The following is a 23,781-nucleotide window of genomic DNA, read 5'->3' as shown; positions in this document are numbered from 1 at the left end:
TCTCTCTGGCAGTCTTGGACTGTGGGAGAAGAGAAAGGTACTGATTTCCCTCCACCTCTTCTACATGCAGAGTTCTGACTAGGATGAAGCAAGAGTGCTATAATTTAAAAAACAGTTTCTCAACAGCTAAACCAAATAACAGGACTGTAACCTGTTTCTTTTCCTTTCTCAAAGGTATAAAGGCAGTAGAAACAGATTTTTTTCTTTTAATGGTTTTGTGCCTAGAGTTCATCTGTCTACCTGAAATGGACTGGGATCTGTCACAGAAAATTGGTGTCCAAAGCTTTGCCATAGCTTCTGGGCTTATTAACCCTTTGTTACCAGAAGAGATATACTGAGGTGGGAGTTCCATGGAGTATTACTGTGTATGAGGAAAAGGAATGTGATTTGAGCTGGCATTTCATTTAGTTATCTAACTGAGCTGCCTTTAATTTAAATGTTACTGTGAGTAACCTTTGCTGAAATATTTTATGTTGTCCTACTTTGCTGCTTGGAGGCTTCACCTTGATTATTTACTGCAGCTTTTTTTCACTTATTTTAAGTGTGGTGTTGTTGCTTATTTTAATATACAAACACTTGGAGATGATTTTTTTATTTTTATTTTTTTTTTTTAATTTGAAGTGTGGGTGTGAGACTCTCCTGATCTACTGTGCAGGAATTCCTGTAATTTGCAGGAGCACAAAGCCATTTGTAAGAAATCTTTTTTCAGGCACAGAGAGAACAGGTTTTATTCTCTGTAAGTAAAAAGCAGGAAAGTCAGGACTAGATTACAGAACAATCACTTAGCATGGTCTGGTGTGTGTGTGTGTGTGTGTTTTCATGGAAAATGACATATATAGTGTAAGTACAGAAAATAAATATTTGTACAAGAAAGAATTTCTAGGAACCCTATTATAAATGCTAGTATATAACACATGGGAATATACTTACCCACATGCTGTGGTGAGTATTAAAATAAAGCCAAAAGGCATATATGTGAACTTCCCTCACTTTGAATTTGAAACTTTGCAGATGCTGTTTGCAAAGGCTTTAATACAAAAAGGCTGCAAACGCGGTTTAGAAAAGCAGAGACTTTCCTTTGTGACGTGAACTTGCTGACCAGGCTGCTCTAAGTCGAGCACAAAGCCTAGTTCAGTTTCTGATTGCTGAAAAAAGAAAAAAAAAATATGCAGGAGGGAGTAGAGCCCTTTTCTGAGAAGGGGTTCAGTGTAACCATGCTGACTCCTAGTGTCCCAAGAGCAAGTGTGTGTGCTGTACTGGCCCTGAGCCACAGGGCAACCTTTATCTGTGCCCTGCACGCGAGAGGAATTATTTTGCCAGATGATTCATCGGTTGCCAGCAGAGCAGGATTTATAAAGAATGTATTGGAACTGTTTGTTATCCGCGTAGGATGTGGGAAATGTAGGGGAGAAAAAAAAGTGAGAGGAAAAAATATTGCTGTTAATACAATTGAAGTACGTAACTGGAAGTGGCTTTTGTTGCTGCTTTTCTATATGGAGGCACTGCTGGAAACAAACTGAGCCTCTGCTCAGGAAGTGTGGTTTCCTTGAATGATATTCATTAGACACTGGTGCTTATCTTTAAGAGAAATATTTTCAAGACAAAATGGCAGTCAGTCTGCAGATTTTCTTTCTTGGAAAGAGTAGTTTACTGAGATGACAGTGTCCTTATTTCTTAAATGAAATGAAACAAGAATAGTAGCTCTGCCCTTGAGAGATCTTTAGCATCTGTAACACAGTAGATGAACAAAAGGTTAAAACATGAATAATTCTCTGTAATTTTAAAGACCGTTTTTTAGCAGGGAAAAAATAGTCTGCCAGACTTCACTTTTTGTTTTTTCTCCAGTTTATTTTTTTTGGTTGTTGATGGTAGCTGTAGTACTGGCAGGAGCTCTCTTGAGTGTTCTTGTCAAGTGAAGTGCATAGTTATAAAATGATCTTCAATTCACACAGCAACCCAGAAGGATTAATAGTTCTTTGGCCACAGAACTAAGGGTGATTATAATAGTGACACTGACACTTCCAGCTGCTGCTTCTCCACATTGTCTTTGGAAGAACTAAGTGTATGTAAGAATATAAGTTATGGATTACTGGTATTTTAAAGTAAAAACTGAAGTTAGAAGTAAAATAGGCTCTGTTGCTTGGATAATCCATGTAAGAAACATGCACCAAAAACTAGTCCTTCAGCAGCAGTACCTTTTTTTCCAAAAGCTTCTATCAACTGTGTTTACAAATAAAACTACAAAAGGGAATTTTTTTTTTTTTAATGGAGGGATTTCCTTATATGTGTTTCCTTTTTATGTCTATAATATAAAAAATAGTGGTAAATTTTAGTCTTGTTTTACACAACAGTTAAAAAACTTCATGATTTATTATTGGAAAAGAAAAGGTCTGCAAACTTTAGCGTTAAGTTCTTGGTAGTGAAAAATGGAAAAGAATTGAAGTTTGGCATACCAGCAAAAAACCCTTTCTGTTCAGGGGAGTCCATAAATCCTGGAAAAATGCTTATGATGTGTGATCCATACTAGTGCTGTCAAGGCTGAGATGTAAATATCAACTTCCCTCAGCAGAGTCTTGCAGCTCTCTGCATTCAGCTCGTTGTTGAGGGAAGGGAAATCGTTCTCTCTTCCAGGAGAAAAAGACCTGAGGAAGTAAATACACTGCAGTTGGCATATGAGTTTTGAAGAAAAGCAGAGTATTCTGAGTTTTCTGAGTATTATGGAGTCTGAATTGATTCTCTCTGACAGAGGCTGAAAATACCATTCTCTGTGTCTTCTTGTGAGCAACAGTGAGGTATTAAGTGAGGAGCTGCTTCAGGAATTGCGCATTTCACTGTGGCACCATGGGAAGAAATTGCGGTGTGCTGAGAACAAAGATGCTATATAGGAAAATAAATAGACAGTTGAATTAAATTGTGATGGGAGAAACAAAAATTATCATGACAGAAATGAAAGGGCATGGGGAGCAGAGTATTGGTATCCAGGAATTACAATATGGACTCCAGTAGCACAGATTCTGAGTTTTGGAGGGAGCAAAGGTATTCAGTTTTAAATAGATATTAGATGGCTTTTATGAGATGAGTGTAGATCAGAACATTATTTCCATAAGATTCTAGATTTTAAGCTTGCTATTTCACATGATGATTGGGCTTCCCCTGTCTCTGCAGAGGTCTGGAATTCTGTCACTTGTGTTTGTGAAACATTCTCCATGGGTTTCATTCAAGGGCTCTTGTTTTTTTCTCTCATATATGAGGGAAGTACCATTAGCTCAGAGCAGCTTTGAGAATTTTTGGGATTTTGGGGGACCTTCATGTGCCCTTAAACTGTCACTCTTGAGACATATATGCAATTGTGGATTGCTCACAGGTTTGTGGTGGGGTGATGGTGTAGAGTGGTGCATAATTCACTGCTTTCCTGTGCCATGATCTCTGTGTAGGAGGATGAGAATTTTAAGCTGCAGTCTTTAAATCAGACCTGTCGTGCACATTTTGTTAATCCAAACATAATCTTGAGCTGAAGCCTCACATGTGCTTTGAATCAGTGGTGGGCTTTCCTTTTAAAAGAATGCTCAGCTATTATTTTTAAATGTGGATTTTCAAATAAGCTTGAGGGTGTTTTAGTTTTTGCAGGGAGTGACCACTGAAGATCATTAGTGTTGGTTTTATTCCACTCTGATCTTTTAAAAAACTAGAGATATGGACTTAAATGAAGTGCATTTTATTAACTGCTCTGTGATGATGTTTATGCTGATAACGTTGGAGTTAAGGTTCTTGCAACAGTATTAAAGTAGTTATTATTTCAAAATCTTTAGTCCTTAAAACTGAGCGGAGTGACTTCATGAAATCACAGAATGCAAAAGAAAGAAATTAACCTCTTTTAGGCTGTGTCTACTGAAGGTGTATAAATAAATTACTTTGGTTTAACTGCTCACTTTCATTCTCGTACCTCTGAATAAAGATGGGTTTTAATTGTGCTAATGTTTATGTGCAAATAGAATAAATTGTAGTAAATTTCAGCAAATATGTGGGTGAATGCTTATTTTGATTTTGCTGTTTTTTTTTTTTAGTTAAATTCTTAACCTATTGAGTTTTCAAGTATTTTCCTATTTGCTACTCAAAATAGTGAAAAGCATTTTGACCCTTTTTATTCTTTCTTTTGTGAAATGGACTGTGCATGAAGGAGAGGATAAATCTAGACCTACTTTATGGGAGGTTTTAAGACGAGGGGAAAAGTCTCAGTATGTGTTTCAAACAAATTGTGATGATGTGCAAAATAAGTACCAAATTGAGGAATACAGGTGAGAATGAGATTTCTCAGTCTTCAGAAAGATGTAGTAATCTTCTGTGTAGGAAGTTTCAAATGATTTTTATAAAATGTCTGTTTCCCTGTTAAGTTATACTCTCTTCCCACCTAAAGTGTCATTTATCATTAAAGAAGCTTTTTCACTCAGACTAATACGTTGATTTTAAAACTGAAAAATTTCTTTTTTCTTATTTGTGTTTTAAATTCTCCTGTGCTTACATTTGGGATAGCAATGGTATTTTGGGAGCTGCTGAAATGATGCTTTGAAATACAGGGATTTCCTGAAAAAAGACCTTTCTCTCCTCTCCTCTCCTCTCCTCTCCTCTCCTCATTACCCATTTCTCATATTCCTGAACCTTGCTTTGGAATACTAACAGCTTTTGGTTACCTGTTTATCTGGTAATTTTAACTATCCTACATCCATATTTCTTAGTGGTCTTCAGTGCAAACATTGTTCTGGGAATTGTTGGGAAAAAGCCACTGATCAATACAGTATTTAACACAACCTATATTACAACGGAATTAACTATTCGTTCTGTCATTTTCTTAGTAATTTTATTAATTAATAAAATTATCTGACACGAGAGCAATAAATAAAATGGGGCATTACTCAAAAATACCATATCACTTGGTGAGACTAAATTTTTAACGACAAAAGAACTAGTCCCATGTGTACATATACCTTTCAAGTAGCTGATGCTAGAAGAGAAAGTATGACACACAAGTCTTATAACTACCCTAATGGGACTGATTCTGAATTTCATTTTCTATGTATCCACTTTTTTTCCAGCTGTTTTATCCTTTTCTCATTTCTTCCACACATAGGTGGAATCAATTACAAACATTAAGGGGAGTTTGTCCCAATAGCTCCAGTATTCGTTGATCTCATTACATTCTTGTATTTTGTTTGTCATTTGCAAATGTGACTTACTGTTCTAGATAAGGATACTGACTGCTTACCTTTACCATAAGAAATAAAAGTCATAAATGTGTGGGGGTGGGGAGGAGGGGTTGTGGGTGGTTTTGGTTTAAGGTTTTGGGGTTTTGTTTTTGCGGTTTGCTTCTGAATCAAATTGTACAGTTCAGCTGCTGAATGTGGCTTTTTTAACGTTGGAAATTGCACGGGGCTTATTAGAAAACTTGGCACACAAGGATAGCAGTTTATGCTAAATTAGTTCACGTCTGGAAATATTTCCTAGAATTAGTCAGATAAAAATTCATGCATTTTTATCCAGTGGGGCTTTGTCTTGCTTCTAATTTTTGTTTGAAGGACCCACCTGCAAGATGGTTGAGTTTGGAGAACTACTCTTGGAGGTCTTTTCCAACCTTAATGATTCTATGATTCTACTATAATAGTCACATTGGATGCAGAGGGCCTGTAATAATTCATACAGAACTTATAGCATGAGTTGGAAGATGTTCTATGAATACAACACTATTTCACTTATAACCTTTTCTTTGTTGCATATATCTTTTTCCTTTTTGGATACAAGTTGTGGAAGGGGAAGCCTCTAAACATTAATTTTCTAGAACAACCACTATCCTGTCAGCATATAGGATGCTCTGCAGTTCAGGGCACTACATCACAACCTGTCCTGAGGCTGAAGAGATTACCATATTTTCACATGTAAACTACCATTCATGTACTTCATCATGTATTAAAATGCTTTTCTTTTATAAATAATTTTTCCCTGTGTCAGGGAAGAAGATTCTGCTGAGTGTGGAAGGAGTGAGGCTACTCTATACCTGCATGAATTATGATGTATACAGCTTATGACATACAGCCTTATGATACATAAGTCTACCAACACATTTTTGGAAGTATAGACTATGTGCAGTATGGAATCTTCTACCTGTTTTCAAAAGTCCCTTCTCAAGATCTTGCAGTATCTGTAGTGACCTATTAAAAGTTATGCAAGTTTACATCATCTATGGCAAGATGTATCTGTTCCTTGGACTTTTTTAGAGAGAAGTCAATTCTGTGTCATCTAATCTGCATGGCATAAAGCATTTCCTGCTAAAATGTGCATGTGATTTATTTACCCCCTACTCTTAGGATAGGCTCATTTTCTAAATGTTTTCTAATATTAATTTTGATCTCTCTGAGAATTGTTAATGATTTAAAAAGCAAGTATCTTCCGGAAGCTGATTTATCTAGACCTGGACTCAAATCATAAAGAATATCATATGTTTCCCCAAACCAATTTGACTTTTTAGGAGCTGTGGTTCTAGCTGAGGCTGTTTACTGACAAAGTATTTTTTAAAAGTGGAGTTTCTGTTCAGTGACATTGAAATACTTGCCTATTTAAAATTTTCTGTTCCCATTCCTGGTGTCAATTTGTATGTATCCTGAGATACAATACTGACTTTAAATCTCTGCAGCCAATAGTATTTCATGTCACTTGCTGAGGAAGTGAATGGTGAGTCAGCAAGCACCGTCATCACAGCAGAGCACTGCTGGCAGCAACAAAGGATGCGATGGTGAAAAATTATCCCATGCATCAGAAGTGAAAAAGAAGTATGTAAAATATGAGAGAGGGGGGAAAGATGTTACCAAAGTTTGCGCTGTAACTTTCCTGTCAACTGGTTGTGGCACCTTAATTTAAGAAGCTGTGGTGTTGTGGCTGACATTTGGATATTTTACAGAAAATATGTCCGGTGGGCTGGAATGGAGATGGCTTGGCTTTGAAACATCAGAGAAAACCACAGAGGGCTGTGTCTGTTTTCTGTCATAACTTACAGCATTTTGGGGGTGATCTAAGGGTCCATAGGAGTAGGTAGTCTTTTGTTAGACAAGCAAATATGATGGAGAAAATGTGCAATTTTTCAGGAGCACAAGCTTTCTTGAGTTCCCGAAGGAGACTTCATGTGCTAAGAAAAGTGTGTGTTTTCATCTTTTATCAGCTTGTCTAATAACAGATAATATCTTTCCCAGAAAACATTATCCTGCTGATTTTCCAAATAAGAAGATGCAAGATAAAAGCAAGAAAGAATTTATAAGTGACTTCTGGAAATAGAAGCATAGCCAAATTTTAGACCTGAACATCTTTGCTGAGAATACCGTTCCTAATATGTTCTGCTTATTTGCGGCTAGAGCATCATTGAAACAATCCCAGAAAATTACCACTTTTCAGTTTTAGAGAAAAGTTAGTCTATTTTATTTTGTCTGAGTAGTGAAAATATTTAAATATACTTGATGTTTATTCTGAACCTGAGGCTCTTTTAGCATGATCCGAATATAAATTCTGAAAGAAGAAAATAATTACTTAGAAATAAATACCTGATGTCTTTATGATGCACAAGCTGTGAGTAAGAATCAGAATTTAATTACTTAGCACAGGCAGCCATGACTATCAGCTTTCCTGAGCCTACTTATCAGTCTGAAAGTAGGGTGCTCATAGCTTATTTGGTTTTAAGTAACATCTCTGCAAGAGCTTTATCATGCTTAGAGACAAGGATTACCATGCCTTGCAGATTGCAGTTATGCTTAAAAAAATTAAGATTGACAATGTAGGGGCTGAAAAAGGGTTTATCTTCATATGGCAATTAGGCACAGTGACACATACTCAGGTGAGGAAAAGCAATCTTCCTGTAAAGTGGTTTTGAGAGCAAAATCGTGCATTTTATGTGGAAGTGACTGTGAATATGATATCAGTGATAGAAAAATGAAATGCTCTTAATATAAACCTGTCCCTGTTACAAGAGAGACCAAAGGAGCTGTGTGATATCTGCTTTTTTACCTTCTCTTGTTAGGTACAAAGCTGTTAGGTTGCTACACAGTGATACCTGCTTCCAGTGATACCTGCTTCTTCCTTTAAAGCAGAAACTAATTTAAGTTGTGAGGGAGATGGCATGTTTGTCTTGAAACCACTTCTAAAGCCAACAATGAATTTATTCAATAAATAAATAAATAAACCCCCTTTCAGTTTCTCATGTCAGAAGAGAGGGAGGTTGTACAAAGGGCAGAGCACTATCAAAGACTGTCTGTTTGCTTAAAGATGGCTGATCAGGAGGTTATTTGTTTTAGCATTTACATACTTAAGAATTTAATTCCAGTTATGCAGGTTTAACTGTTTTAGTCCAAGAACAAAATGCCTTGTCAAATGAAAAAATGAATTTGTACATATTTTCTTTGTAGGCAATTTTGGAAATGTTTATATTTGGATAGTTGGGGAGATTTCTTTTCCCAGCGTCTTCTGGAGGTTTTTGTGAGAAAATTCCTTGCTCCCCTCAAGTGTGGGTTGTTAGCAATATGGATGAAACACGTGGGAACCCTGGACACAATAGTAATTCTCATGACAGTACTGCAGTTCTACAGCTTGGAAGGGCCATTATCTATGGAAGTACAGCTATAAGCTTGTTAAAATGCACTTTTATTAATAGATAGATCCTGTCTACTAAGGCAAAGCAAATAGAGCTCGTAGCAAGCCCCCCAAAAATTTATGTGCTCCCTCTCATCTGTCTAACCTATATTTATGCCTTCTACTTCAGTAAATCTGAAGAGCAATTTTACCCATAGTTGCCCGAAATATATGTGAATTACCATCCATTAGGTAATAACACCACCAGACTTTAACCTCAACTATTTTTAAACATCATCACAAACTGTCATAAGTACAAAAAAAAAGTCCTTATTGATGAATATTGTTTTCCTTGCTTTTCTGGACGTTTATGTGAGAGTCCTTCAGCTTCCACATATTAGAGAAAAATTTGTTGTGTGCAGAAAGTTCCCTTAGTTCTCCAAAGGGAAAAGGTGATGCAATTCTTTACCCATGGAACTGCTTCAAGGCACTCTTTCAGGAATAATAGAAATAGGATGAAATACAGTAGTCTCAAAGTGCATGACCTTGTGTTTTTCTACTAACGCGAACTTTTTGGATGAGCAAAGACTTCATGCATCAGAAACAAATTGTGTGAAGGACAACACAGGTAAATTGGTTGTTCAAAATGTGACTGAGCAGCAGATCCAATGCAGTGGAGAGAGGCAAACAGGATTGATTCCCAGACGAATCCAGTGAGCTCCGTTCCATATATACAAGTTAGACCTTTTCTGGAAAACTGTCAGTAATTGAATCATTTGTGTTCAAGAAAGATGAAAAGGACTGGAACACGTAGCATGATCTGGGGAATGGAGAGCTTATTGTCTGACAGTGTATTGGAAAACCTTGGCTTATTATCCTAACAAAATGAAGTACGAGATGGCATATGATTCCTTTCTTATTAATACATCAGGAGACCAGTCTGAGGAACAGAAAATAATTACTTAGCTAAAAGACCATGTTGGCAGAAGAGCAAATGAGTATAAACTCCCCATGAATAATGCTGGGCAACAAATTAGAAAATTACTCTGAACTATTATTGCAATCATTTTTTTGAATGACCTTCCAGTCAGAAGGGAGGGAGAAGAAATTAAAATAATTTCAAGGTGTAGTTCAAAAATAGGGGGAGTTTTATTATGTGGTGTCTGTGACAGTAAAATACTAAAACAAATGACCTGAAGGTTTTTACAGTCCTGTGTTGCCAATAGTTCTTTTTATTGAAAATATCAGACTCTTGGTTGTTTTTCAAACTTTTATGACTGCTTTTGAGTGGAGTGGGGTTAGTCAGAAAACGTGTACTCTGCTCATATTCTTTCATATGCGGCTTTCTCTGCATCTGTCAACATCTCACTGATGTCCAATATCCACATGGATGGCCCTGCTTGTAAACATGGCACAGAACTGTAGGGAATTGATGTTAATAATTTTAAGTCTTCACAAAAGTTCTTTCTGGTGATGCCAGTGCTGCAGCTGCATGTAGCAGTAACTGCAGGGAAAAATCCACTGCTGGAATTCCCCATGGGAGACACCCAGTGGGAAATGAAGAAGGTCGAGACTGACTCGCTGAGCATAATTGCTCTAAAATGCTCATTTTAAAATTTAAAAACTTACGTTAAGAAGTTACCTAAAAACAGGTGACAGGGGATATAAAATCTTCAACTCTTTTTTTTTTTTTTTTTGTAATGTTACGATGACTTTTTGCTTCTGTGGGAGCTGATATTTGGTTAGTTCAGTACCTCACAAAAAAGTAACTCATTCAAAATATTGAATTTAGGCCCCCAGCTGGCAGTGCATTCAGGTGTTGACAGAGGGATAATACCAGCTTCTAGAGGGAACTTTGGAGGGGTGTGTAGTGGAGATACGACTGCTCCAGTCACATTTTAAATTCCGAGTTCTCCTTTTCAACTCCTCCCATGAGTCAGAAGACAGGGATATTGTGTGCAGAGTATTGAAAGGTCTGGACTTGTTTAAGGCAGCAAGATCTTTTTTTCTATGTTTAATACCTGCATAACCTTTTGCCATTTGAGTAGATGTTGCAATCTGTTGAGGAACTGGGAGTGTTGGAAATACCTCTACAAGATGCAAATATAAATCCTATTTCTTGTAAGTAACTGGCTCATCAGTGGAAATGGTGTTAAGTTTAATTTATAGTAAGATTTTTATGTGCTTTTTATGGCAATAGATACAAGTTATGGAATGCAGATTTTAGCATACTCAAGAAAAGACTTTATTCAGTAAAGGAAAAAAAGGATTTCAATTTATTTTGTCAAGACATTCAGAGTCCAAGTGCAAATTTTACTGAAGTTTTGACGTAGAAGATCATGTTCTAGAAATTTTATATTGCTGTTGAGCTCATCTGATCAGTCCAGCAATATTTGCCTTAATTCATGTTGTGCGTCATGTGCTGAAGTGAGACTGAGTTGACTGGCTGTGCATCAGACAACTGGATGTGCTTTTCACCACCCTTGGCTTCTATCCTCTCAAGTCTCCCCTGAAATAAGTAGTTAAAGTTTTCTCCTTGGCTTCTCTAGCATGGTTTTTTGGCACAGGTTCTCAGATACTCATATGGAAACGAGATACTTTTTTTCCTCTTTTTTTTACCCAGCTGCCTCAGGCCCTGTGAGCAGTGCTGAAATCTTGCATTCTAGAAAGGCATTTTTTTCCTTGAAATTCCTGCTTGAACGCTTGGGTTAGAGTCTGCTGCGTCAGGGGAGCAAGACACTCAGACAGACAGACTGAGAGGTTGCCAGATAGTCACATTCTGCAGAAGCAATATGCACAGCCAGATGTAGGGGGAGGGGGGTGAAAAAGTGTGATAAAAAAGCCTCTGTATATTCCTAGGACGTATCTTCTTAATCATTCTGGGGTGAGTATTCTTTGGGATATAATTTGTCAGAACATCTGGATTTCCTTGGCTGCAGTTAACTGCTGCTCTTTTGGGATTGTGGAGTCAGTCTCAGTGCTTTTTGGGTAGTGGAATTGCAATAACCAGCCTGAGGTATTTGGATTTGAGCAAGTAACAACTCCCCGTTGGCTGGCCCTTGTAAATGAATAGCCAAAAGAGCTTAGGAATGCTGCATCAGTAGCTTGCTGACAGAAGCCAGAATTTGCCTTCTGTGAATTTGCAGTGCAAGAAAGCAAGGAAGAGCAGGCATCAGGAGCACTTTGAAGGGGATTTTTACTTTTCAAATTTTGCAGATTGTTCCCAGTATGAAACAGACTTTAAGGGGGTCATTCCTGGAATTATGATGGGGAAGGGAAGGGCTTGCCGGCTGATTGTAATGGCTATGGACTTCAAACAGGTTGTTGTATTATATTTTATTAGAATTGTAACTGAGGAAATGCCTAGAATATTCAACACCTATTTAGACTTTAGAAAACTGCTTCACATGATTGGGCTTTGTTCAAAAAACCCAAGAGATTGAGGAAAAAGCCTGCACTTCCATTAGTTTGCTGGTAGTGGTCATCGATTGCAAAAATTCGACTGCTTGAAAAAAGCAGCTGACTAATAAGCATCCAACCAAACAGCAACGTGATGCTCTCTGTCAGCCAGCACTTATCCCCAGGGGGGGTTTGGAGCAGGTGAGTGCTGTGGCACTTCCCTGTCACTGCAGCTAAGAACTGGTGGTGTTTCAGATCCCTGCAGTGCTCGAGCCATCACTTGTAGATGTTTCTTCCTGGGTGCAAGTTGTGCACTGAAAGCACAGTGCAAAGGTCGCGTTTTGCTCGGAACCGCTCAGGAGGGGAGTGATGGTGAGCTCACCATGCAAAACAAGGATGTTTTGCAGCACAGGTCTGCATTGACTCTTAGCTCAGGCTTTACTGGGTGCAGCAATACATGGCTTTTCCCTCTCCCTGAAAAGCAGTGTTCTGCAGCAACTGATATTGGCAGAGTATCTGTACCCCAAGTTTCAATAAAGAGCAAATTAATTACTGGTAGCAGAAGAACATCTATTTTTAATGATGCTAAGACTCAAATGTTAATTATCTCTAATTTATAAAGACCATTATTCTCTGTCATTTTTAATCTCTCATATAACCTTACAGCTGACAGATCTTTCTCTGTAGAAAATAAAAAGCTGTTTCAAATAGGTTAAAAAAATTGAATCCAGTGCTCATGCTGTGTGCTATGTTAACAAGGTAAATAAACAGTTTCTTTCTTTCATTTTTTCATTGTGTACACTGAAAACATATTAAGGATGACTTAGCTTTGCATGGATAAAGTTGACAGCTTTTTCTTATTTCCAGTGACATCAAGAGACAAATCAAACTTAGGACTTTACCATCATGAGTTAGTTAGTTATTGTTTGAATAGCTATGGAAGAGAACAGACCCCAATATGAGGGGGTTGTTACAACTTTTTTCCAAATGTGTGCTTTTCAGCTTTGTTATTTTAAGGTTTGGAGCATGCTGAGGAAGAAGTTGGGTGTGTGATCTTAGTGCTTTGGGGGGAAAGACCATTAATGGGAGCTGCCTTTTTTCCTCCTAGCACATCACCTGTACAGGCAGTTCTTAGCTGTGTTTGATAGTTTTCAGACTGTCAGCAGCTGAAGATGTGAGCCATGCTGAGTTGGGCCCTGGACCCAAGCTGGAACCCTTTTCTTGTAATGGGAACTACACTGAGCTGTTGTATGGATACAGTTGGTGGTTTTTCCCACAGAGGCACAGTGCAAAGTGGTACAGCTCTGGTATGGCTGGCAATTAGACTGAGTTAAGTAGTCTTACTGGGTCAGATCTGACTCTCTGTAGCATGCCCCAAAGCGCTCTTAATGTGTAGATCTTTTCTGTCAGTTGGTCTGTTCCAGCTCCCATGTGGATGTTGCAGAGTTGGTATGGTTTTTGTTGCTGTATTTTATGTTGGTATTACCGGTGCACTCAGTACACAGGGATTTCCTAAGTAATGTGTTCTTTTTGAACTGTGGATGTTTTTTTAAGGCAGTTCTGATCAAATGCCCAAACTGTAAAAATAAACAAGACTGTATTTGTAATCAAATATTGAAGACTTTTATGCTTTTCTGCTCATTGTTCATACACCTAGTTATGCACCTACATAAGCTGTTAAATTCTGTTAACCTCACTCTTTGCTCGGGGGGATCTTGTAATGCTTCTCTTCTGCCATGTGTTATTACTCTTCTCTAGAAAGCATAGAAAGGTGCAACCTACACAGAAAAAGATATTCAGCTGTAGAGAAGTCTGCATAACAAGCAGTTTATGCTGATTCCTAGAGACTGAGAAGTATGTGTTTTCTATTATCCTCATATTAAGTCTTGAAAAGGGTGCCTGGAGCTCATATACATAGTGTGAATTCTGCACGAGTGAAAGATTCTGATTCCACACTGCAAGAGAGTTACAATCAAACACTGCCTTTAAAAAGTATCCAGTCATACACAGATAGACCTGTCCTTCTGTTTGACCTTTTCAGATAAATAAACACATGAAACTGTGGAGTTGGTACACAGCAAGTATTATTTTCCTTATGCATTCAGTACTGTCTATAATAGAGAAATGTACGCATATGATATTTTATAATTTTTATTTGGAATTTAAACAATAGATAATAATAATGTGTATTGTAGCGCTGCAAAAGCATTGCAATAAGTTGCTATAGCTTATCTTCCCTTTATTTGTTTCATCTTTAACGCAGTTTTAACATTTGTGTAGTGTCTCTGCACAGTAACTTTTCCACTGGAACTGTAAACTCTGCAGTACTGCTTACGTGCCTATGGGGAAAAGATTTTCTCTTTTGCTTTATATGGACTCTTAGAAATAATTATGCACTAAAGGTTGGAAAATTACTGTATTGGCATTGTCCTCCATCCAATAAGCACATATCCAACAAAGTATTGATGGAAGTGTTTTACTTTGCTGACTACGAGATGTTGATTGAACTACTTAGCAAATTGTTAATCTATATGATGAAAATAAATAGCTGGTGAATGTACAATATTTTCTTTTAAAAATTAATTTGCTACCTGCACTGGAACGGATCCTATCCTATAAAAGCTGACCGATGTTGTTGCAGAACCCAGCAGCAATTTCAGCATTTTCAGCTTGTCCAACAGATATACGTGAAGCTACAACTTCTCAGACTTAAAAGTGCCAAGAAATGTAGTTTCTCCCTGACTCTGATGGGTGGTGCTGCCTGGCAGGCAGGCAGTGGTGGTGAGGATGGGGCTGACTGTCCATGGCAGCTGTCTGTGGAGTTGTGGTGGCTGTGTTAGCAGAGATCAGAGTCCTTTTTCCCTGTGGGGAAAGAAAGATGCAGATGGTCATGGTCCCAGAGCACAGCCAGGTAAATGTGTCTTTGCATGTTGCGTTCCTACATGACTGCCAGAGTTATACTGAAGCTGTGAATGCTTTCCTGGAAGGTACTGTATTGAAAGAGCATAAGTCAATGTTCCAGTAACTACTTTCAGTAGTCTCTTTTATCCTATGCCTTGCCTGATGTGGTTTGTACTTAGTTGTCATGTAACAACAGAGGTGATGACAGAGCAGTGCGTTTAAGCAGCTAACAGCAGTGAGTACTGGGAATTATTGGAAGCCACTGTTGATTTGATGGAGTAAAATCTAGAGTAACTAAGAAAAGGATCTAGCATTATTTGTTTGCAAAACATGAGTGCCAGCCGAACATGGCCTTTAATCATAAACTGAAATTCAAAGGCCTTAATTAAGGGCAGGCACAAAAGATTCAGTAATGATAATGGTTCAATTTGCTGAACTTTGACGGTGTGTGTGGATGTGGCCCAGACTGCCACAAATGACTGAAACAGAAATGCTCTTTTTAATCACATGAAACTGCCTTATACTAAAGGACAGCTAATTAAAGCTGAATTTAGCATTTATGCCTAGAGGGATTGGACAGATATGTCTGTGATAAACGTACTAGAAAGTATAAGGAAAGCTACTCATTGCTACTCATTGTTCTGTATGACATTTGAATAAAATTAAATGTATCATGATATTCACTGTAGTTCACTGGTGTTCTTCCTGGTACAGGCAGCTGTGATGTATACAAGATAACTGTGTTATTGACAAACAGAATCACTGGAATGAACACTTGCCCAAAACATTTTGCATTTAGCTTAGATTACAAGGTGTCTTTCTTGGATACCTTTTTGATCTCTTTATACATCTCTTGTCTGGAAGAGTAAAGCTGTAGTGTGTGCTACTGCAGTGAATTGTGGTCTTACCCCCATTGTGAATAAACTCACCATCGAGAGGTTAGCATTTTTCTCAGGAAAATCTAGAATAACTAATGAGAAAACTGAAATTCTAATGGAGTAGTGGCTACTTAAAATCTGACTTTTTGTTTGCATGTATATATTGTAGTTGTTCTAGAATACTATTGGTACCATTAGGGAAAAGCTGGTTTATGAGGAGGTTTTAAAAAGTAGGGTCACATGGTGTGACTCTTGGGGATGGTCCTGTACAGGGCTGAGAGTTGGATTCGATGATCCTTGTGGATCCCTTCCAATTCAGCATAGTCTGCACTGGGAGGATATTTGGTCTTTCAGATCCTTTGTATTTCTCTCCTTTTTTTCCTCTTTCATTTTGTGGGTTGGGACTAGAACTGAGTTGTTTCTTATGTTTTATAATTGGTTACAAACTGTCTGATTGTGTTTGTAGTGAGGTTTGCTTGGGCCTATGTGAACACCTATGTGTGCAGGGTCATAATGGGACCCTGATAATTGCAGTATTAGGAGAGTTTGTTTGGGAACTCAATCAATAGACATTAAAGGGATCAGACTATAGCTCCCATGTATGTATAGACATACACATATGTGACTTCTCTTTTTAATAAATATTAAATAATAAAACTATTTCTAAAGTTATATGTATTTGCACACACACCTGGATCAAGATACCCAATTTCCTTTAAAAAGAAATGTATATCAGAGAGAAATGAGGTGCAGTCTAATGTCAGTCCCACCAAACACCACAGTGTTACATTTGGCTGTACAACTACTGGTTATAAAGTGGTTAAAACCAGATGAAAACAAACAAACATAGCCAAACCAAAAACTATTCAAAAAACCAACAGAAATTGTTTCCATATTTTAACTTCATTTGGAATTAAGCAATAAATTTTTGTTATATGGAAGGCTGTAGGTTAGTCAGGTGTTGACATCCCTTTCCAATTCTCTGCTGGGTCAGAAAAATAGAAATATGTTCTCCTGAATTGAGACTTCATCCGGCAAAAGAAGGAATGAATATTCTATTATTCTAAATGTGTGTTATATTGATTTAATCCATTGATTTCAGTAAGCATAAAAGATACTTGAGCTTTCTCTTGCTGCAAAGCACACCTTAGTATCATGCAAAAACATGTACACATTTTAAAATACTTGCTAAACTGCTGCTGGGTTACAAATATATCTCCTATAAGTCAGAGATGAAGAGGAAGGTTCATTCTTAAATTATTTGTTTGTGTTTCTTGAATAAATATCCATAATAATTAGAAAATTAAAATACCACCCTTGCATACTGGGCCAGGTGTTACCTGTTCAAGGCTGGCACATGGAACAGCTTTTTAGCATTTTTGGCCTGGCATTCATACTGTATCTTTCTTGTAAGAAGCAAATCTGGACTAAGTTATTTACCCAGCTCCAAAGGGTAAGATATGCATCACCAGCAAGGAAATATCAGCACTTATTTTAACTTGTGAATTGAAGCATTTAAAGGTAAATTTTAGATACAAACGTTGCCTTGAAAATTTTGTACTCATTTTCTGTGGAAAGCCAGATGCCTTGGAGTTGCTGATGTTATGTTATTGGGGAAAATTTAAATGTTAAATTGCATCCAAATGAGGACTCCCACAGATTTCTAAAGTATGCTGGCCCTCATTAAACTAATTATAGCCTTTTTTTTTTTACTATCTTCAGGCTTTTGTGGGAAAAAAATTCTCAGTGGAGGGAATCAGGGATAAGAGCTGACTGAGAAAAGCCATGGTTCTACATTGTCAAGTGTTGTGTTAGACTTTTGATTGGTGCTTTCTAACAACATGTATTTAGAACAAAACCCAGACAATTAAAATTATCTTGGTTTTAAAGAAAGGTTTCTTTTTGTGTAGTAGTTTGCACCTAGAATAGAAGAATTGAGGGACATATTTTTGGGGCATGGACAAAATTAGTCTTTTACTGAGGGATTTGCAAAATGAGTTTGACTTTTACTTGGAAATCAACCCAAAAATTTGCCCCTGTGGGACTGTGCTGTAAATGAATATGTGTTTTTTAGGCTAGGTAATCAAACAGATGTGGATGCTCAGTACATTCTCCCTTGTGTGTTGCTTTTACCAGCAAGTTATGCCAATGGGCTGTTTGACTCAGGCAGGCCATGTTAGAGGTCTGTTGCAGAGGTTTTCTTATACTTTTTCTATCTATTTTTTTGCTGTTTAATCAGTTCTCTGTTCTTAACCACTGCTAAACAATGAAATTATATAGACACTAAAGACACACCCCCCTCTCTCCTCAACCTGTACTGTATTTTGGGAAATACAGAAGTAAGTCCCATATTGTCCCATACTTGTTCATGTGAAATGGAATTAGTTGTGTACAACAGCAGCTCCACTTTGTAGAAAATACAAGGAAAACTGCAGGTCCTGTGGAGGGGAGAATTCAGAGACTTTTCTTCTGTGAATGCCTACAAACATCTGTCAGTTCAGAGATGCTCAGCAAGTGGGAGGAGGAAGCAGGGCCATACATTGAGTGAGAGTGGGGTCAGGATTTCTGCTGCAGATCAGCTGGCAAAGGCAAGTATTTATCTGGAGAAAATACTTTTTAATGTACTGTGTTCTTTCACTTGTGGTTGAAAAGTTTGCCTCCAGAAAATGCCTCTAGATGAAGAATTCTGTCATTCAGGTTAGAGCCCAAGAGTCTGATTTTAGGAAAGGAACTACTGAGCACAGCCTTTCTCCCTTTAGAGAATCAGGAAAGTTCAGAATGATAAATGGGTAGTGGTGAGAGACTTTCCCCACAGGAGCCAGCAGATATTGTGCTTAAATTATTTCAATTAAAGTAATTGTTATTAAATTATATATGCATATATATCTCCATTTAAATTTATCTCCAAAACGTCATAAGTATGAGGAAAGAAATGCATAAACACTTCTCACATTCTTATTGGAATGTAACAACAGAAAAGTAATATTTTGTTTGCTTTTCCCCCCTACCCCTCAGGTCCGCACCAGTGTCCTACCTGATCACAAGGAACCAAGAGCAGATGTTGGGGTAAGCAATTACTTTGATTAATTAATTTTTTATTTTTTTTTATTTTCTCTTTACTTCATCAGCAGACACAGACATCCATTGCTAAACAGAAGCTGACAAGCTTTTTTAATAGCAGAAGTTGGGTTAAATAAATAAAACAATTGAGGCAGGAATGATGGTCTCAGTGATTGATGTGATCCCATTCACATCTTTTTCGAGAATCCTTTTCAACTGCAGTTATCCTGAGGCAAGCACAACTATCTAAACTTCCCACTACTGCCATGCAAGCAGTCTGGATGAGATTGAGAACTTGGAATGGCATTGCCTCAGTGAGCCTGCACACACTGGTGTGTGCAGTGTAAATGTTCTGCAGTAGTAGTTGCCTTTGGTTTGCCTTTTAAGAAATTGCACTGGTGATATATAGAGGACTTATTTTTCTGTGCAGATGTGTAGAACTTCTGACAAAGGTATTGGGATGTCATTTCTGGGTCTGAGAAGGCGAAAACCTCCCAGATAATATGCTCACCTCACGGGGTGAAAAATGTTGGTCCTGATGGAGCTGTCTAAAAGACCAAAAACCACCTGGTGCAGTATTAGGTCTATGTCTGGAAAAATGTAAAATAACTGGATTTTTAAAATTTTTAACCTAAGGTATTGACTTTTCTGCCTTTTCAGTGATTCCTTGGCATAGTTTTCAAGACTTCAGCTAGTGTTGGAAAAATCTGTAGCTTGGCAGCAAGTTCAACCGTAGCGAAGTAATCAGTGTCTTTCAACTTCTCATATAGCTATTCTAGAGACTTTTCTCTTTGGCTAGCTGAGATTATTCATCAAACTACTTGAGTCACCTATCTCAAGATTTATAATTGTAAGTACAACACTAGCAAAATTACAGAGGAACATTACTCTGCAATTAGCATTACAGCAGCAATTCTGTTCAAAGCCTACTTTTCAAGCCTCTCCATGTCACATGTCCAGTTTGTAGACTGCCAGTTCAGACCCCAGAGTAGATTATTTGCATCTAAATCAGTATGGAAAAAGTTTTCTCCAGTATTGTTTGAGATTACAACCCTTGAACATTAGCATAACTCTTTTCATTTGGGTCATGGGATAACTTAAAATTTTATTTGATTTTGCAAATACCTCTTGTGTTGTCAGGCAAAGAAAATTTTATTCTAAATAAACATAAAAGTATGAAGCAGACAATTAAGTAGACAGTTTTAAGCCCATAAAATTATTCATGTTTAATTTCATGACCCTGGAGAACTAGATATGGCACTCAGAGATGGTTAGTGGGTACAATCCAAAGCTCTTGGATTGTTTAAGAGAGCAGTGTTCTTGGCCCTGATCGCATGAGGACTCTGACTTAGGATCCTTAAATGGATTTATAGTTCTGTTGTGCTGCAGAAAGAAACCCCAGGTGACCCAACCTTATATCGGTTTCATTCCAAATATCCCTCTCCCCCTTTCCAAATGGTCAGGTTTCAAATACAAGCACTCAAATGTCATGAAATGCCAGAATAAAGGCTGCTATATAGATACCGTGCTGGGGGATGTGTTCTTACTGTACTAAGAAGGATATGTTCTTGTAAGAAGATAAATAATCTGAGCTGGCCGTGTGACCACAGAGCTTTAGTGAAGAAACACCATCATGTTGACTGATCTAAAGGAAGACAGAACTATCTGTGTGTTCACTTTAGCAAGGCTGTGCATCACCATGTGTTGCTCCGGGATGGCTTTCTTGTAAAAGGACATTTCATTTTGGCAGTGAAAACTAACTGTGATCTTTGCTGCTATGGCTGCACTAATTGTCTTTATATATCCTATGGGGCTTTTTTTCTTCCTTAGCTCATATTCCAAATCCACTGTTTTCCCAGCCTTCCTTAGACTCTCAACTTATGGTTTTTTTCCTTTGCTACTTTAATTGTCAATAAAAGAGTAGGAAATCTAAGCCTGTGTTGTTGATAGGAACAAGCCATAACTGATAGTTTAGTTTACCAAAGTGGAGACCAGTGTTGGTGCCTACCTAATTTCAGAATTGGGATCTGGACTGTACATTTTATACAGAAGAAGGCCAATCTTAGTGTAGAGTTTTGTTGTTCACATTCCAACACTCAGTATCCAGCTGGCTTTCCCAAAGGAAAGCAGGCTGATGGGTTTTTTCACTACACTTCTCAGCAGCAACAGTTTCTTTTCTCTTTTTCCCTGAAGGGGAAAGTTGTGCTCTGCGTGCAGCCCGTGTTGACTCAGAGTGACTTGATTCTTCTTTAATTTATATATCCAAAAATGTATATAATTTAGCCTGGAATTTTACTTTGCCATTCCAACAGTAGAGTAAAATTAGTGTTGTGTAATAAAAATTCAACTTTGTGTAGTTCTTATTGTTTTATTGCAACAATTGCACATAATCTTGTGATCTCATTACAGTTTATTCAGAGCAAGTGATACAGAGTTGTATATTTGAAAGATAAATGCAAAGAAGATGGCTGTAGGCTGTTATTTTCTTTCCTATTGTTCCCAAGGCAAGAATACTGCTATTTGCCAAGTTGACCAAATGGGATTTTAGCAATGTGCAGCAGGATATGAGCAGAGGTTAAAAAGTAACCAAAATGCAAAAGAAAATTTAATCTTTTTTCTCTTTGCACTATTTTTTTCATGTGAAGGTGATTTTGATAGAAGGAAAAGATATAGTGGTATAGCTTGATTTAACTTTAGGTATTCTAGTTTCATTAACACATTTCTCTGCACTTGTACTGCAATGAATAGATCCACTTTACATTGGAAATAAAGGAAACAGGTACTTACAAACACTGCCATAAACTAGAGAAATTAATGTTTTTGTTAATAAACTTGTGCTGAAATCAATTTAAAAATACCTTCTTTGCAAGTACGTTCGCATTTGAAATATGTAGATGGTAGTTCCAAAGGCTTGAGGGAAAACCATAGCAAGAACAACTCTGGTAAAACACTGAAAACTTAACACTTCTTGTAATCCAGAAATTAGAAATATAGAAGAAAAAGATGCAAAATGCAAATGCTTGTACTGAATGAAAATTTTCCTGTGACTGTACATCTTACAAGCTGTTATTTTGTCAGGTTGTCAGATTGTTCTTAATGGAGAAAAGAAAGGTTCCTGCCCATAAAACCAGATTTTTACCAATTAACTGATAATCATGCTATGGATGCGTAAAAAATTTCTACTGGATAGAGTGTCAAACTATTATATTGAAATGCAGTATTTTTCTAGGTACCAAAGAAAGATTTCCAAGTGTGAGACCAAAAAAAGTTGAAAAATTAATGTATACGTTATCTTTTCTTTCCACTTTGATTTCTAGAGAAGCTTCCTGGGCTGTGCAACTTTTAGAGTAGGAGATCTGGTAAAATCAAAGGAGCAACAGTTGACCCTTACCCTCAGGTAAGTGTTTTCCTGTGTTTTAAACCAAGTTGAATTATTAACTCTTGGCATTTCTCATCCAAAGAAGGCAACAAAGATGGTGAAGGATCTGGAGCACAAGTCAGATGAAGAGCAGCTGGGGGAGCTGGGAACCTGGAGAAAAGGAGGCTCAAGGGAGACCTTATCACTGATGTGCAGTCAAACTGAAATTGTGGAGGGTGGGGGGTGTGATGTACAACTCTAATTAGTGATGGCACAGAGCTGCAGGAGACTCAGAGCCAGTGTTCAAAACCTGGGGTTGGGCTGAACAGATACTTCTTAAAGCTGTGCACTGAAGGAAGAGAGTGTCTTGTGTGGCTTAAGATAAATCAAGATACAAATCAAGACATTTTGAAGGTTAGGGGAAACCTTTTAGGTGGTGATTTTCAGAATAAATTCATTGGACTTTATACAGTGCTGGGGTTTTGTTGAGCTGAGTTTTGCAAGCTCAGTGGAGGTTCATTTGCAATTAGTGGGAAGGTACAGGTAAGCTTCACAGAGCAACTGCTCAAACTCACTGGGTATCTGTACAGGCAACATTTTGGGAGAAAAGGTGTGACTAGGAGAACTGAGACACTGGTATTTTTTCTGTCTGTGATATTGTACATAGGTTCTGTTGAAAAATTGTGTTACACTTGTTAGCCTGTGCATATGAAGCCAGCCTTAATTTGGCTTAAGGCCCGAGTTATGGCCTGTTCAGTGATGTTGTGGTACTGTCACTGCATCAAGGACACTGCATTTTTTGAAATGGAAACTGCTTGAAGTATTTTGATTTTGTTACTGCACCTACCTTCCTATTTCAACAATAATACTTGCATATGAGTGTGTAGTTTACAGGGCCAAGTTAACAAAATGCTTTGATTTTAATTTCTCCCAAAGACAGAAAATGCCATGCCTAGCAAGCAGATAACTTTGTCTAACAAACAAAACCAATCTAATAAAATGTGAACTAACTACTCTCTATGGAAATCTGTGGCTAGATAAATGATTTCATACAGGAATTCAAGTTGTCTATAGTTTTTTGGGACGAATTTTGCCTCACTGACTGACATATTGAGAACTTGATCTGAAAGATTGCCTCTGACAGGTGCCACAGTAGTTGACAGAATGTAAAGTTTCAGGAAAGTTTCAGAGGAACTATTTTGTATCTAACCAATTTAATTGGTAAGCAAAAAGTTAAAATGGGTGACTCATGAGCTATAAATTGGCTTTTAATTAATGTTTTTAGTCTTGTATGTCCACTTTGTTCAGCTAACACTAGAACACAAATGTACTAATTCAGATTAATTTGCAGATACAGTAAATGGTCATTTTTAGTTAGTTGGATATTTTTTTTAAAGAAAAAAAAGTCCTCACCTTTCAAATGTGGGATTGTTTCCTGATTGTGGCTATTCAGCAGCAGAAAATCAATAGAAATCATCCACATTCCTTCAATGGCAGCTTAACCAGAGCAGCCTACTAATTTAAACTTGCTTTTCTCTAATCACTCTATTATATTAGTACCTTTCAGGAGGATACAGAATATAT

At 37.5% G+C, this 23,781-nt stretch overlaps 1 protein-coding gene across 7 annotated transcripts in view; it reads left to right on the top strand.

Annotated features, from left to right (window-relative positions):
• Positions 1–23,781, top strand: part of INPP4B (inositol polyphosphate-4-phosphatase type II B) — a 366,554-nt gene that overhangs the window by 227,131 nt on the left and 115,642 nt on the right. For all 7 annotated transcript variants that reach the window (XM_032687037.1, XM_032687036.1, XM_032687038.1 and 4 more), the window contains 2 exons: positions 18,795–18,845; positions 22,157–22,236. In XM_032687037.1, the coding sequence (XP_032542928.1) occupies positions 18,795–18,845; positions 22,157–22,236 (131 nt within the window). The remainder of the gene's footprint in view (positions 1–18,794; positions 18,846–22,156; positions 22,237–23,781) is intronic.

Source organism: Chiroxiphia lanceolata, chromosome 4 (assembly GCF_009829145.1).
Source record: "Chiroxiphia lanceolata isolate bChiLan1 chromosome 4, bChiLan1.pri, whole genome shotgun sequence".
NCBI lineage: Eukaryota > Metazoa > Chordata > Aves > Passeriformes > Pipridae > Chiroxiphia > Chiroxiphia lanceolata.
Note: the sequence above shows the minus strand (reverse complement) of the source record. Positions and strands in the feature narration are given on the sequence as shown.